The sequence below is a fragment of the Ascidiella aspersa genome, chromosome 2 (assembly GCF_963924565.1).
Source record: "Ascidiella aspersa chromosome 2, kaAscAspe10.2, whole genome shotgun sequence".
NCBI lineage: Eukaryota > Metazoa > Chordata > Ascidiacea > Phlebobranchia > Ascidiidae > Ascidiella > Ascidiella aspersa.
In genome coordinates this window covers 1,236,044-1,250,701 of record NC_139448.1, presented here as the reverse complement: position 1 = coordinate 1,250,701, position 14,658 = coordinate 1,236,044, and the positions used below count along the sequence as shown (strand labels likewise).

Sequence of the window (14,658 nt, the reverse complement as noted above, 5' to 3'; positions counted from 1 at the left end):
AAATAGAAATAATTAAACCCCAAAAAATATAAACATAAAGGTATCTCGTCCACCTGGTGTCGCTGTCGTTCAACTTTCGCTCGAGTTTGTAATTATCGAGGATCCCGTTGCTCGCTAGAGGGCGTGTCCACGTGACGAGCACAGATGAGGGGGTGTCAGATCGGAGTAGAGGGGCGTCCAACCCCTGCGAAATATTTTATTAAATAGGGGAGTAAATATAAACAAGGTTTCTCAAACACGTTTCAGTGATTAAATATGATTTTAAATAAAACACAAATAATCATATTAAAAACACATATTGTAGTTATTTACGGGCGATGAAATATCTATTTATCAAAAACTAGTTGTCTAATAATATATTTTCACTTTTTTTTGCTTCAGTTAAGTAAAAGATTTTGTTGTTAGGTGAATAATCTGGCGTAAAGTCTGCTGGTAGGTGGTGCTCTACTGACCTCTGGCGGCGCCGCGTGGGTAATAACATTCCGCGAGTTGGCGCTAGAGGTGCATCCAACCAAAGTGCAGGCTTCGATCCTGGAACGAAAATAAAACGAAAACTATTTTTAAACGCGTGGATCATGACGTAACCAGGTGACTGATGACGTAACGACCTGAACTGACCTGTATATATACGAGGTGAATGGCGTCAAGTTCACGGCGCTGAACCTAGTGACGTTTCCCGGAAGTTCAACAATCAAAACTTCGTTCTCGAACAATCGATACGCATCGATGACTCCGTTCGGGTCCGATGGTTTCACCCACGTGACCTTGAGCGTCCACGCGTCGATTTGGAAGACAATGGGCGGATCCAGTGAACTGTGACGACGCATTCGGTGAAATAAATTGATAACGGAATCATTAAACCTTAATTTTGATGACGCAATAACGCACAAGGATTGCAATTAACTGTTCGGCGTCAGCTTTGCAAACAGAACTTTCTAGAGAAGAATAAATAAATGAGATTCGAGGCAAATCTCTTTTCGCTTCTCGTTTTAGCAACATGCTGAGGGTAAAGTTTAGGGGCGGTGTACGCATGAATCTAGTCAATGGATTAAGTCAATACAACAATGCAGTTAGCTTTAAGTTTGCCCTATCATCCACAGTGAGTTGTACCTTGGTTTTGCTTGCTTGGTGAAGGCGGAACTCCATCCACTCTCACTCGACCCGATCGAGTTACTTGCGATTAACCTGAACTCGTATTCTTTGTAAGGAAGGAGGCCTGGCGTACAATGCATTGATCAACTCGTGGTTCGCATATATGCATTATTATTTATTTAAAGTAGCACAAAGCACAACGAATACAAGTTTTGTTCAGCACAATAAGAAAGTTGTAAAAAAATTTAACAGCATTCAGTCGAACCTTTGGCCACAAAACTACCAACTGTGTCTAACTAAACCTTAAAGCATTTCCATCATAAAACTTATATATTTTTGTCTGTTTGGCGACAAGGTAACAAATTACACGATTTAAGCTAACCAGAGCATTTCAGCCCCTGTAATTTTAATTGGCTATGGGAACTCCTTTCCCACACGTTCCAGCTGCTTGTTCTTCAATGTAAAAGTTAAAACGTCAAACCTCCAAGTTGGTAACTCCTCTGCCTTGTGACGTCATCAAACACGTTGACCTCGTTCTCAGGAGGGGAAACCCCCCTGTACTGGAGCTGGAACGACGAGTTTCCGGGGGCATTATTACGTGCCGGGTCCTTCCACGTCACCAGTATGACGTAGGGCGATTGTGGGGAGAGGACTGGCATTGTGACGCCATCGGGAACTCCGGGGGGCATTTTCACCGACCTCATGTTACTGATGACGTAACCGGCTCCGTTTGACGCATTTACCTGTTACGTCACAACAGAGCTTGCACTTTTTTTTAACAAAATATAAGTTTGTTAATTGTTTATGATCGTCGTATTTGGTACATTGGTAGAATTAAACCATTTTGAACATACTTCCAATAATATAGCTGAAGTGCTCCAAGTTTATGCCAATAGTTGGAAGTTTTGGTCCTTTTTGTTGAAGGGTTAAACTAGAGCTCAATTCTGCATTTCACGGCGTAATTTTAGGATGTTGAAATGTTTATTTCGAAACTTGACTTACTTCGTCCCAGGTGTATTACGTTACGCAACGGCATTGGTTAAACAAACAATATGTTTAATTATACAGAACAAGACCTTTGCATCATGACCTCCTACATATAATGTTTTACCTTAACGATGTATTCCGAGTGCGGAATCAAACCTTCCACTCGCGTCCACTTATCCGTGACCGATGACGTCACCATGTCACGTGACTCTCTCATGGTCGAATAATCCCCAGCGGCAGAGTCGACGTAGAACAGCCCATCGCATATAACGCTGTAAACCATGTGGCCATTCTCCCGCTCAGGATTGTTCCAACGAGCATCCAGTGACCTTGAGGTCAGGACGGCTACCGAAAGGGTTACCTGGCCCAACGGGGGACTTTCCCGGGTACGTTTGGCCACCGCGGGGCCGAAGGAACACCCTTTTTTTGTGCAGACTCTCATGCGGAAGGTCTGGCGGCTCCAGGGGGTGAACCCCCCCAGTTCCACGCTCCCCGGGATGCTACTGTTGCGGATTAAGGCGTCGTTTTGGTAGAGAGAGTAAAGGGTGATTTCCCCATTTGGCAACCCTGGCCGAAACCACTCAACCGTGAAGGAATGCGGGGTGTTTGTAGCGACATCTGGCGGTGGGATATCTTCTGGAACGCTCTCCTTGGTCTGACACGGGGTGGCGCTGCTATGCTTGCACCCTCCCCCCGTGCAAGCGGCCAGTGTGACGTAATACTGGGTGCCGGCTATGAGGTCATAAAGGGTGTGTTCCAACACGGGGATGGAATTGTTGTAAACTTCGAATCCGAGATCTGAGCCCGAATCATTCCTAAGAATCAGAAATCAAGTTGCTTGTTGGTGATAAAAAAAGGTGGAATAAAAAACGTTTCAGAAATAAATAAATAAGTAGTTAGGCCTTTTTTAATTAATACGGCGTTGTTTTTAACACAGAAAAATACCTTATAATTTTGTAAAGTTCAAACTTTCAGACAATGTTATTTGTTTCTGTATGTTAAATGACATTTTGATACAGCTTTAATCTCGATAGGCAGGTTGTCGACAAAACAAATTTTACATACACTGTTAATGCCAGAACGCATTCATAATACAACCCACTTAATACCAACCACAGAACACCACTTAATACCAACCACAGAACACCACTTAATACCAACAAAATTGTTACCTGATATTTACTCCAACCACAAGGTGCTCGAATAGCAACAAAGTATTTGAAACAGCGACGCACCTGAGATATAAAACGTAACGATCGAGGATCCCGTTCAGCATGGCTGGCTCCAACCACCTCACTTCGACCTTGTGTGGGCCGCGAACCGTGACCATAGGTTGGTCCACGTGGCTGGGCGGAAGTTGACCGCTGTACAAGGTCACGGGGTCACTGGTGTTGCAACCACGTGACGTGCAAGCCTCTAGTTTGAAGACTTGCGCGGTGAAGATTGGGAGTCCGTGGATCGCAAAGTGAGTTGAACTCCCTAAAGTTGGTGGATTAAATTTTTTCAGTAACTTCACCGAGTAAGTTGCGCAATGCATCGCCGTTTTCCGATTATGACGTATTTTGTTAAATTTTTATAAGAAAAACTCTTTTCCTCTGAAATGTTAAATTAATTTTTTTTAAATCTGGCTGTTTGTTTGGAAAATTAACTTTTACTTGAACCATTATAGCAAGTCACAGTAGACAGTTTTGAACAGTTGGTTGAGCGATGAAAAATAAAAGACAAATTTTAAATTTACCAAATTTAATTTTTTTTTTAATTTTAAGAAAGGCACACCCAATGTAATTGAAAATTATAAATGTACTAAGTTTAATTTTGGCTCCATTTAAATAAAAAGTTTTCTCGTAAAATTCAAGGCTTGATTTCTTCAAACGCCTAATTAGTGTGAACATTGCAGCTAAATGGTTAATATATTTGTTAAAGAGCAAACAACGCAGTAGTGTCTACAATATCTACTGATTAACATTTTTTAGTATTTTTAGAAAATGTGGAACCCCGCGAGGGTTCAGCTCATCTCACTCACCAGAATAAACTTTGCTGTCGTTGTGAAATAATTCGTATTTCGTGATCCTCCCGTTCGACGCGTCTGGCTCCCTCCAGTGGATGGTCATGTCGGTGGCGTTCACGTCGGCAGAGGGCGCTCGCACGCCGTCGGGAATTTCCTCCCGAGTTTGAATTCTGACGCTCCCCGCGCTTTTCGTGCAACCTTGCAAAGTGCACGCGCTCACCTGTGTGACGTAATAAACAACATTTGTGACGAAATAACCGTAACAGCGAACCAAAACGCCTAAACACGGTTATATTGCAAAAAATATCAGTTGAAAATGATTTCTTTTCATGTGGTAACGGTGTGTGTTGTTTGGTAAATCTTGTTTGATAAAGATTCAATTGATGACGTCACCTGTATGCTGTAGTTCGTGTAAGGATCGAGTCCGGGGATTACCCCGACATGTTGGTCGCCTTTAAACGTCACTTCCGTTGACGCGTTGTTGCCATGGTTACCGTCTTCCGAGGAACTTCCGTTTGTTGCTATATGAAAAGGGCAATTATATATTTGCGGCCGGCTAACATTTAAATTATTGAAAGCTACTGCGTAATATTCATTGAGTTGTGGGTGTCAAATACTTTTTTTAATTTTAAATTAATTACGTTTTTCAAAGAAAACTCAGTTTGGTAAAAAATTAATGTTCTATTGGTGCACTAAGCAAGGATTAGAAATATGAAGCTCGAAATTAATAACAAGGCCACAGGACGAGATTATTTTCCATGTTTAAACAGATCTTTGCAATCAAAAAAATCCGTCCCAAATTCTTTTGTGTGGAAAAATCAGCTAAATGTTTCAGGGATGTAAAACAAACCAACCGCAAATAACAAATTTTTAGAATATATTCACATGAAGTCACAATATAGAACGTAGCGACGCAGGTTAAAGCTTCACTCACATATCGGCCAACGTGGTTCAGGTGTGGCTGTGAGTGTGTAGTTAACAACAACACCGTTAGCTTTAACAGGTCGCCTCCAGTGGGCTTCGATCTCATAACCATTGGGACTCCGCTCGTCAAACGGAGCCGGTAGGGTCTGGGGAATCCCCTCGCCCGATCTGGCCACGATCCATTCGCTCTGAGCCTCGCCGCCGGCGTTCGAACTCGAGACCTTCGGAATTTGTTAATAGCAATAACTGCACCAAGTAAAAACATTTGCAAAATTAAAAAAATAAAGTGAGAAAAAATCATTCGTTAAGACCTTAATTTAAAAAACCAAAAGTGCTAATGTTTACTTTCCCTTAGTATCCAATTTGCTTTCTTGGTGGCTGCCAGTATACTTTGAAACATAACTTTTACTAGAAAATAAAAATATAAAAGCCAGAAGATTGGCAAATATGTCGATTTTAAAAGTGTGAAATTCATAAATTTTTCACATTGTTGATTTAGTTTAAAAATGATAATAAAAGACTTTATTTATTTGTTTCTTTATGATGCTAGTTGCGGATTTAAACTGGTTTATTTACAAACAAAGCTTAATTTTTCTGTTGTCAACAAAGCACCAAGATTCTAGTTTTATTCAATATTTGATGTTTTATTGAAAATACCTTGTATAGAAACCTCGTGAAAGCTTCGTCTGTAAAATTCCGATCCACGAAGCGACGATCCGGACCACCAGAGTACAAAATCTCTATAGGGGATTCCCCGCAACTGTTACTAGGGACTACAAAGTATTGCGACGTCACTGTTGTTGGGGGAAATTCCTCGTCCCCTCCGCCCGACTCTTCGCCGCTAGATGTCGCCTCGTAGTTGTCGCGTTTGGCGCCAAGTGGGCAGCCATCCATGTCGACATTTACCGCCAAATCCACGTCATGTGATAAACTGATGTGACGTCGGTTGATTGACAGCTCCTTCATACAACCTCCAAATGACCTTGAATCTTCGTCCAAGAACATAAGAAGGTCACCCATCACGTTAGAGGTCACGCCACCCACGAAGAGGTCACGGCCAAGGTCAAATTGTGTGAGGTTACGCGAATGTTGGAAGCGAGATTTATGGATGCCAGGTTGGCCGTCAACCTCTATTGACAATTGATTGTAATTGTTTCGAAACAATGCGGTGTGCCATTCACCGTCACAAAAGTTGATTGTGACGTTGGTGCTCTCGAAGTCGACTTCTGACACGTGGGTTGGTGACGTAGAAGCAATAAACCTAAAAAATTAAACATAGATCAACATATTGGCAGGTTTTAGATCGTAGTTTAAAGCTCGCTACATTCAATTCAAAAACGTAGCAAATTTCGACTTTATATTTTCTTTCGTTTTCTCACCTTAATGTTGACTTTTGTAAGCTCGCCATCATAAAGTCGTCTTTATTTCTCCCAGAAGCAAAAAAGAGAATCCCAGAAGAGAAAGCTGCTCTAAACCTGAGCGTCAGAGTCCACACAGTTGGATCCAAAACTCCTAGTGTTGAGGATAGTTTGATGTACCCCCTGCCGAGGAAATGCACCCCCGGCCTGTCAAGGTCAACCGGACAACCTTGCCACGGTTTGTAGGCGCGCTCCCATTGGTCGGCTTCAGACCACGTGACATTGCTCCACTCAGCCAATGAGCCGTCGAGCTGAACCTGAACGTCCTTGATGCAGCCGATGTGACCTTGAGTAACCACCACGTGGCTGCCGACGTCATCAGGTCGGCCGATGACGTAATCACGGGGAATTCCCCCCACGTATACCCCGTCGTTGGTCCCGATGACTGTTGTGTCGCGCGGACTTGTGTCGTGTCCAGTGAAGGTCCCGTCCATCTCGATGTAAGCGTCGCGGTTGAAGCGGTTCACTTCGACGCGGTGCCACAAACCGTCATTGTACTTCCTTCCCGCGTCGTTCTGCGTCGTCACAGAGGTTGGATTGTCTTGAGGGTCGAAGAGGAACCAGGGACGACCTCCCTTGAGCTGAAGGACGATCAGTTCTTCCCTGACTCCTCCGGAGGAGAGAGGAGATGCTGCGAGGAGAAGGAGCGAGTCCTCCTCAAAGGTTCGGAAGCTCAACTGAATCCCGGTGTAGGAGGCATCCCGGGGAAGCACCGAAGATGGGAACCGGACGAGGGAATTCCCCGGGAACCGAACCCCCCGCGACATTTCGATCGGGGGGCGCGAGAAAGCGACCTTTGACCTCAGGAGGGTAAACTCGGGGCGGGGACCGTTCACGTGCAGGGGATTTCCCCACTGGAGGGTGATTGACCCCATTGTTCGGTGGGCGGGGGCCGGGGGTTCCTGGCCTGATGGAGCTGCGTAACAATAAGTGATCAACAAAAAGTTACAACTAAAATACAAAAACATCACAAAATCTGAATAAAATAGAGTTGAAGAAGTAAAATTGGCTAAATAAACGTTTGCAAACTATCATGTCGGCTTTACAATAAACTCAAGAACTATTCAAGTCCAACCTGCAGGCAGCGTCGTAGCGTTTGTGACGTCACTTAGGATACACGCGACGTGGTTGCAGAGGTTCATCTTGATTGAGTGAGTCGAGTAAGGTTTGAATCCTGCCGCTTTGAATTGGTTGATGTCGGGACCACAAGAGTAGATCACCTGGATAACACAAGCTTGTAACACGAGGTGGCAATTGTTTAACATCTTCTACGCAAGAGAGCAACGTAGCCGTGATAAAATGTTCTATGCAGCACCGCCGAGTAACAAGACGCACGCTCGAAAAAACATCTTTGTCAAACCACGACGCAAGTTTTGTAGCCGACCTAATTGACTCTGCATTAAGTTACTCGCCTATTTACATTAACAAACAAGTTAACATAATTAATTACGTCACAATAACGCATGAAACGCGATAGTGACGTAACGGTGAACTGACCACATCTTGTAGGGGTGGAGCGAAGGGGTTTTCCAGCGTGTTGTTCCTGGTGAGGATCACTTGGTACATCACAACTTCACCCCTAGCTTCACCCACTGGGTCGGGACTTTCCCAAGTTATGTTCATCTCAAACGAGGAAAGGGGCTCCAGGTTTGGGGGGTTCATAAATACCGGGGCTGGAAATAAAAAGTTGGGCTGAAACTATCTTTAATAAAATAATCGGTATCTGTCTTGTATTGGTACTTTGATACTTCAAAATTAGGTAATTTTTAACTAAACACAAACTTAGATTGAAATTGTAAGGGATTACAAAAAAACTTAAAAAAATAAAATAAATCATCAACTCAGTTCCCAATGTAAAAGTTTTAAGAATAATTTTTTGTTCACTTTCAAATGTTTTACTTTAAATATTGTTTTAGCCTCTATGTTGCTGACAAGCGACTAGGGCTTTTATATGTGTAGAGTTGATTTAATACTACAATTTTACAACTCACTTCCCTCCAGTGTCCTTGAAGTCGTCCAGGGACTTTGGACCGAACCTAAGCTGTTTGATGAAGAAACCAGGAACTCGTACTCAGTGAATGGCTCCAGGCCTTCCTGGGTGAAGTTGGTTCCAGGGGGTTTTAGGGGGCTGTACTCCCCCGCAGGGACGGGTCGGGGGTTGTAGGCCCCATGGCTCCGGTACACCACCCTCTGCAGGGGCCGGTTCACCCCATCGGAACCGGGTTTTCCCCTCATCATGATCTCGTACTGGTGGATGATTCCTGGGTTCAAACAAATAGTTTGTGAAGTGTAAATTAACTGGAGGGATGATAATTTAATTTCGCTGGTGAGTATCCTTTTTAGGTTTTTTTTGCAATATCATTTTAATGCGATTTTTTATTTACAATTTAAAAATGGAACGATGATCCGCCAATTCGTTATCTGGCCGTGTAATAATTATTTGTCATAAATTCGTTTTTTAAAGAAAACAATAGAAAGCATTCATATTGAAAATATCCATAATTCAGTTATTAAGTAACAATAAAACGCGAAACCCTTAACCCTTACCATTAGCTTCCACCGGAGGCTCCCAGGAAACTTCGAGTGACGTGTTCGATATCGGGGTAATTACCGGGGGCCTCTGGTCCCTGGGTTTGTCCTCGGGGGTGATCACGACCACAGGCCGGCTGTTCCCGCACCCCCCACTTGTACACGCCCTCACAGTGAAGCTGTAGTTGGTGAAAGCTCTCAGTTGATCAGCTGTCACTTTCGTGTCCAGTCCTCTGTAGTGAACCTCAACTGAATCGTCGTCCTCGGTCGTCACAGACTGAAACGCGAGAAAAACTGTTAAGAAGCAGTTATGTCAAAACCAGGATCTGGTAGATTTTACCAAAACAAGACTTGTTTTGGAAAAAGTGTTAATTACTTCTTCGCTCTTTGGTTTCTTACTAATAACAATAAGAACGTATCGGAACATCTTAATAGGTGATGTCGATTTACATAAGTCATTTGGCTTAGACACACATAATCAAGATAAGAAATGTTCTTTTACAGAAAAGTCTAATACAAATGTCTATTTGTTCTATTACGTCATTTATGCAGCTTGCTTACGACATTAGTTTTAACAACCACGCAGATAATGGATAGAAGCGGTTTATCTAGTGAGTATCTATACATAGAAATTTCCTTATAAACGAACATGATTATTCATCACAGAACTGCGTTGACTATAAGGATTGTGGGTTTTGAGGGGCTGTGGTTGTAACCAACTATGACCCCCTACAATTTAACTAAAACATATTGACTTTATTTTTTTTGTAAAACTCAAAAGTAAAACACAAAATTTAAATTCAAGAAAAGACTTGATCACAAGTTGGTATTACGGAATGCATAATTTCGCGTCATAAAGCGTCAGCGGAGCAGTGATTATCAGGCAAATACCTACTCCCAATAGTCGCACGAGATACGAGCCACTTACTTGCAGCACGTATGTCTCTATAGGCCCGTGGGCTACGCTTGGCTCTGCCCACTCGAAAGTTGCCTGGTGTGCTTCCACACTTGACACTGTGAGGGGTGGAACACCGGTCGGCACCCCGGCCAGGGTTCGAACCCGCAACCCTGGGCTTTCCACCGACCCTCCGATGTTGCTTGTCTCGACGTAGTAGTCGTAGTCTGTGTATGGAAGGAGCCCGGTGTCGTTGAACGTGTAAGTCGGAGTGAATGGGCTGCAATCACAAACAAACAAATTAAATAACACATAAACTTGTCTTATACTGGGGATGGCAAATAAAATCAAATGAACGGTTTATAAATTTAGGAATTATTAAAGTAAACGAATTGATCTTGATACAAATAAATTTATTGTTAGAAAAACAAACCCCGACCCTTTAGATTTCTTCTATCTCGGTAGAGCGACAATTAGTTTACTGGCTAAAACATAAATATTTTGGTAGTATTATAAAAATTGTCTTTAGCATACACTCAAATTAAAAATGACGTTTTTGCTTAATAGAAGCTCTTCTGGTACTTATTTATTTGATCGGACGTTTCGTCTGCCTAGCAGGATCATTTCATTTCATGAAGGCATTCATGCTTTCCCTCATGAAGGCATCCTGTGTAGGCAGACGAAACTTTGAATAAAATAGCCAAGTACCAAAATAGCTTCTTTTCAGTATTCTATGCTTGGTAGCAACGATATATTTATGGAGTTCTTACGTTGTATCGTTGATTGATTTCGCCACCTCGTTATTCCTGAACAACTTGTAGATGAGTTGGTCCCCGTTTGGGTGATCTGGTGGGTTCCACTCAACAACCACCCAACGGGGATTCACCTCTTTCTGCAACCAAACAAACATCATTAGGGTTCAGAGCGCGGTGTGCTGAGTCAGTATTGCGCAAACCTGATGTGCTGAGTTGCGCAAACTTTGTGCCAAAACCAAACCTCGACAACTGTTTGATAAACCCTGGCATAAGCTTGCTTAAAACTCAGGGCATCTCAGAAAAACACTTGAGTGTTTTTAAAAAGGAGAAAAATAGAAACACTTAGAACAATTGAAACAATTATTCAATCATGCTTTTATCAGCAAGTCAAATGGGGAAAAGTTGACCTGAGTTTAGCCGTTTGAGAAATAAAAATGATAAAAGCAAACCAAGAAAGATAAAAGAAATGCGAAGAACTTCCCGGGTGTAGATTCTCAATACACCACTAGTGTTTGTGTTCCCACTTACTTCTGAGGGGGCAGCTTGTTGCTCGGGGTGAGAATAACAACCCATCGGGTTGGAGGCGCTCAGTTGGCTTGATCCGGGTCGGCACGAGTCACACTGCTTTCCAACAACATTCCCCTTGCAACTGCACTGACCTGGATATTTGCGCATTACATTAAGTACTATAAGAATAAATTATAATCTATGTCAAAGAAGGTGGTTTATTGACATTGTAATTGACCTTACTTCAGTTGCCTTGTCGTGGTAGAAGTTACCTTTCTAGGGATGATGATTAATTTACACTGATGCTTTATACCATTAATAATTTGTATTAATTTGTGATTCTATTCGAATAATATTTAAATTAAGCAATCCATTGGATTTTGCAATAAACTTGAAAACACTGATAAATACTCAAGCGCGAGGTTGAATCAATTTTATTACATCTATATTTTTTGCAAAAGGCGGAAATTACGAAACAATTACGTCATCTGGTACCTGTGATGACGTTGCACTCGTCGTTTTCACTTCCGGCTACGTCACATCCACAAGATTCGCACGATCCGAACAAAGAGTGGAAGTTCCAGAATGTGACGTCACACTGGTCGCACCTCCTTCCGGTCAAACCTGCAGGAAGTGGCGTCATGTGATCCGTAGAGCGAAACGATACTGACCTTGGCGGTGTTTAAGTGACCTTCAGGTACCTCGTAATTTTAAATTTATTCTCTTTAAATTGAGTACCTGAGGGTTTAATATATTGTGTTTTAACCAACATAATAGGACAAATTTATAATTAAACTGGAATCCTTGTAAATTAAACCTTCGCCAAAAATGTTGGTATTTACTTAACGTTCTTGAGCCATTAAATAATTAAAGTAGTTAATTTTACCATAATGAAACTCAGAGCTACACATGTAGTTAGTTCTCATTAACAAATAACTGTGAAGAAATAAAATCAACTACTTTTTATTAAAACAAGTTTTACCTGCCCCTGTGCAAGGGCACATCTATTAACGAAGTATTACAGCTATGTACATCATACCTGCCCCAGTATCGTGTGGTTTGCAAGGACACATCCCGGTCTCATTGTTACAAACAGGACTCGTGCTCCCCACTGGGTGGCAGTCGCACACCAGACATCCCGTTTCGTTCTTCGATGGGAGGTAGAAGCCTGGGAGGAAATGTAGGGATATAATCGACTTTAATGAATAAGAAATAATCTTGATCGAACGAAGTTCTTGTTTAATAGACATTTAAGCTTTTGGAACATTCTTGGCTTGTAAATATGGATTTGCCGTGGATCCTGACATAAAACTTAGACTCGCATAAAGTTTTGAAGCATGTGTTTTCATTTTTACCATGGTTGCGTTTAAATATTCTTCTCGGGCGAGTGCCGAAACAACAAATATCGCATATCAATATAAAAATACAAGGGAGATAGTAAAATATATTGCCTTGAGCTTACCGGGCGAGCACTGGTCGCACCTTCTTCCTTCTCTGCTCGCCAAACACGCGCACTGACCACTGTTGGAATCGCACACAAGCTCATGGGGGGACAGCTGGTCGCCCAACGCCGTTCCTGGGGATGTAGGGTGATATTAGGGGGTGTACAGTTGTATTAAGGAGTGAAGGATGCTATTAGGGGATTAAGATGGTTGTATCGCTTACCGTCCGATACTAAGGTATCGCTGCCGACCCGAAGTCGGCATTTCTTCGCAAACTCAACTTTGGTAAAAAAATGTGGAGCCAAAACAGCTCTCCAAACTTTAATACAACATCGGTCGTTTGTAAATTGCTTTAAAAATATAATTCTAAGGTGATAAATATCAGGTTCATTAGCACCGGATATTGTATTGCAACTTGTTAGTTTATACAAGTGAAAACGTTGACATCACAACAATTCATCTTTGGGTCATAGTTTTGGGGTCCACAACTTTACCATTGGTCAAATACAACTTATTCCTTTAAGTTAATGTATTCATGTTTGTGTTTATTTGAGTTCACTGACCTTTGGGGTCACAGTTGCAGGGTTCACATCCTGACCCCAGGTTGAACTTTAACCCGAATGTGTTTCCCCGGCACAAGTTGCAAACCCTGCCCTTGACGTTGACCTTGCAGCTGCATTGACCTTGAACCTTGTCGCACACCAGCGACCCATTCACAGTTCCTCGATCGTCACACGTGCACGACTCGCAACCCTGTGTTACGTCACACATGCTAAACAATGGCGGAGTAAAACTGCAACGTTGGAGGTTTGTTCACAGCAAGGCTCATCAGAAAAAGAATAAAAATGTTTTCCATTTAAAATATAATTTATTAATTAAAGCACCTCAGTTGTAAAAATAGTCAGTGTCTTCACATAGGTGAGTATTATAAATAATCAATCAACTAAAAGCAAGCGGAGCAGATAAGTTATTTCAGAAGACTGTTTTAACAGGTTGTTCTTAGTACTCTACAGCCCTTAGGTTCTAAAGAGTGACCACTGAACTACACAAAAGAAAACGTGTGTAAAAACTAAAAAAAACATTGAAAGTTTGACAATTGAATGTTGTAACTTGCTTCCCACATAGAGCATTCCAACCAACTAACCATCCTGTTGTTCGCGTCCAAGTTGTAAAACTCATCGACACATTCGTTGCAAGTTCGTCCTTGAGTGTGCGCCTTGCAAACGCACTGACCCGTGACCTTGTCGCAAACGGTGCGTGACTCACTTCCGGCAACGTCACATCCGCAAGGACGACATCCGGCGAGAGAAAGTCCCCAAAACCCGTCCTGGCACTCGTCGCAAAATATTCCTGAAGGAAACAAAAGTTGTGCTTTTGGCGGCCACATGTTCAAACACGCGGATTTAAAACACCAAGTATAGTTGTTTAAAATACAAAACGTCTAAAATTCAAAACGTTCTTAGAATTGCTACAGTATTGTAATCAATGTATAGTTATTGATTGATTTAAAATGTGCTGTTAATCACTTTCTTTGAATAAAAAAATCACTTTCTTTGAATATTTTTTACAAATCGGCGACCCATGACGTTAATTTTGTTTTAAATGCGTCATGCATGTTTCAATGAAATCTAATTGTGATTTATTGTTGGCTTTATTGATTTTCCAATATTATTTAATCAGGTTTAAGAAAACGTTTATACCCACCCAACCAGGGACTTCCCCATATAACGTTGGTAGACTCACCCTGCACATTGTTCTTGCAGACGCACTGCCCGTTGTGTGGGTTGCAGAACTGGTTCACTGACCCCGTCCTGTTGCAGTTGCACTCCTCGCAACCATCGGGGTTACTATCGGTCAAGTTCTTGAACCCAAAGAGACAATCGGAGCACTTCCGGCCGCGAACATTTCCTCGACAATCGCACTTTCCTGTTCGCTGCGGGTAACAAAGTTTAGATGCAAAACTTTTAAAGTTGCATGTTAGTTCAGTGTTTCAAAACCTTTTTTATGTCTGGGCATCGGGCAAGCAAGCGAAGCGAGTATATTTATGTTTTTAAATACATTTTCCGTTGCCATCGTTACACCAAAAAACATTTTATGGTGC

The 14,658-nt window shown here is 42.1% G+C and overlaps 1 protein-coding gene across 1 annotated transcript in view; it reads right to left on the bottom strand.

Moving 5' to 3' along the window:
- Positions 1 to 14,658, bottom strand: part of LOC146163041 (usherin-like) — a 49,677-nt gene that overhangs the window by 27,176 nt on the left and 7,843 nt on the right. The window contains exons 10-34 of the mRNA XM_083382803.1: positions 14,301 to 14,490; positions 13,702 to 13,907; positions 13,121 to 13,310; positions 12,578 to 12,691; positions 12,155 to 12,283; positions 11,611 to 11,739; positions 11,137 to 11,267; positions 10,624 to 10,745; positions 9,887 to 10,133; positions 8,977 to 9,235; positions 8,421 to 8,690; positions 7,927 to 8,102; positions 7,505 to 7,649; positions 6,391 to 7,345; positions 5,669 to 6,272; positions 5,034 to 5,232; positions 4,481 to 4,584; positions 4,103 to 4,307; positions 3,315 to 3,558; positions 2,204 to 2,894; positions 1,574 to 1,835; positions 1,111 to 1,216; positions 619 to 813; positions 453 to 531; positions 54 to 184 (exon numbers count right to left, since the gene is read on the bottom strand). Coding sequence (XP_083238929.1) covers positions 54 to 184; positions 453 to 531; positions 619 to 813; positions 1,111 to 1,216; positions 1,574 to 1,835; positions 2,204 to 2,894; positions 3,315 to 3,558; positions 4,103 to 4,307; positions 4,481 to 4,584; positions 5,034 to 5,232; positions 5,669 to 6,272; positions 6,391 to 7,345; positions 7,505 to 7,649; positions 7,927 to 8,102; positions 8,421 to 8,690; positions 8,977 to 9,235; positions 9,887 to 10,133; positions 10,624 to 10,745; positions 11,137 to 11,267; positions 11,611 to 11,739; positions 12,155 to 12,283; positions 12,578 to 12,691; positions 13,121 to 13,310; positions 13,702 to 13,907; positions 14,301 to 14,490 — 6,083 coding nt within the window. The remainder of the gene's footprint in view (positions 1 to 53; positions 185 to 452; positions 532 to 618; positions 814 to 1,110; positions 1,217 to 1,573; positions 1,836 to 2,203; positions 2,895 to 3,314; positions 3,559 to 4,102; positions 4,308 to 4,480; positions 4,585 to 5,033; positions 5,233 to 5,668; positions 6,273 to 6,390; positions 7,346 to 7,504; positions 7,650 to 7,926; positions 8,103 to 8,420; positions 8,691 to 8,976; positions 9,236 to 9,886; positions 10,134 to 10,623; positions 10,746 to 11,136; positions 11,268 to 11,610; positions 11,740 to 12,154; positions 12,284 to 12,577; positions 12,692 to 13,120; positions 13,311 to 13,701; positions 13,908 to 14,300; positions 14,491 to 14,658) is intronic.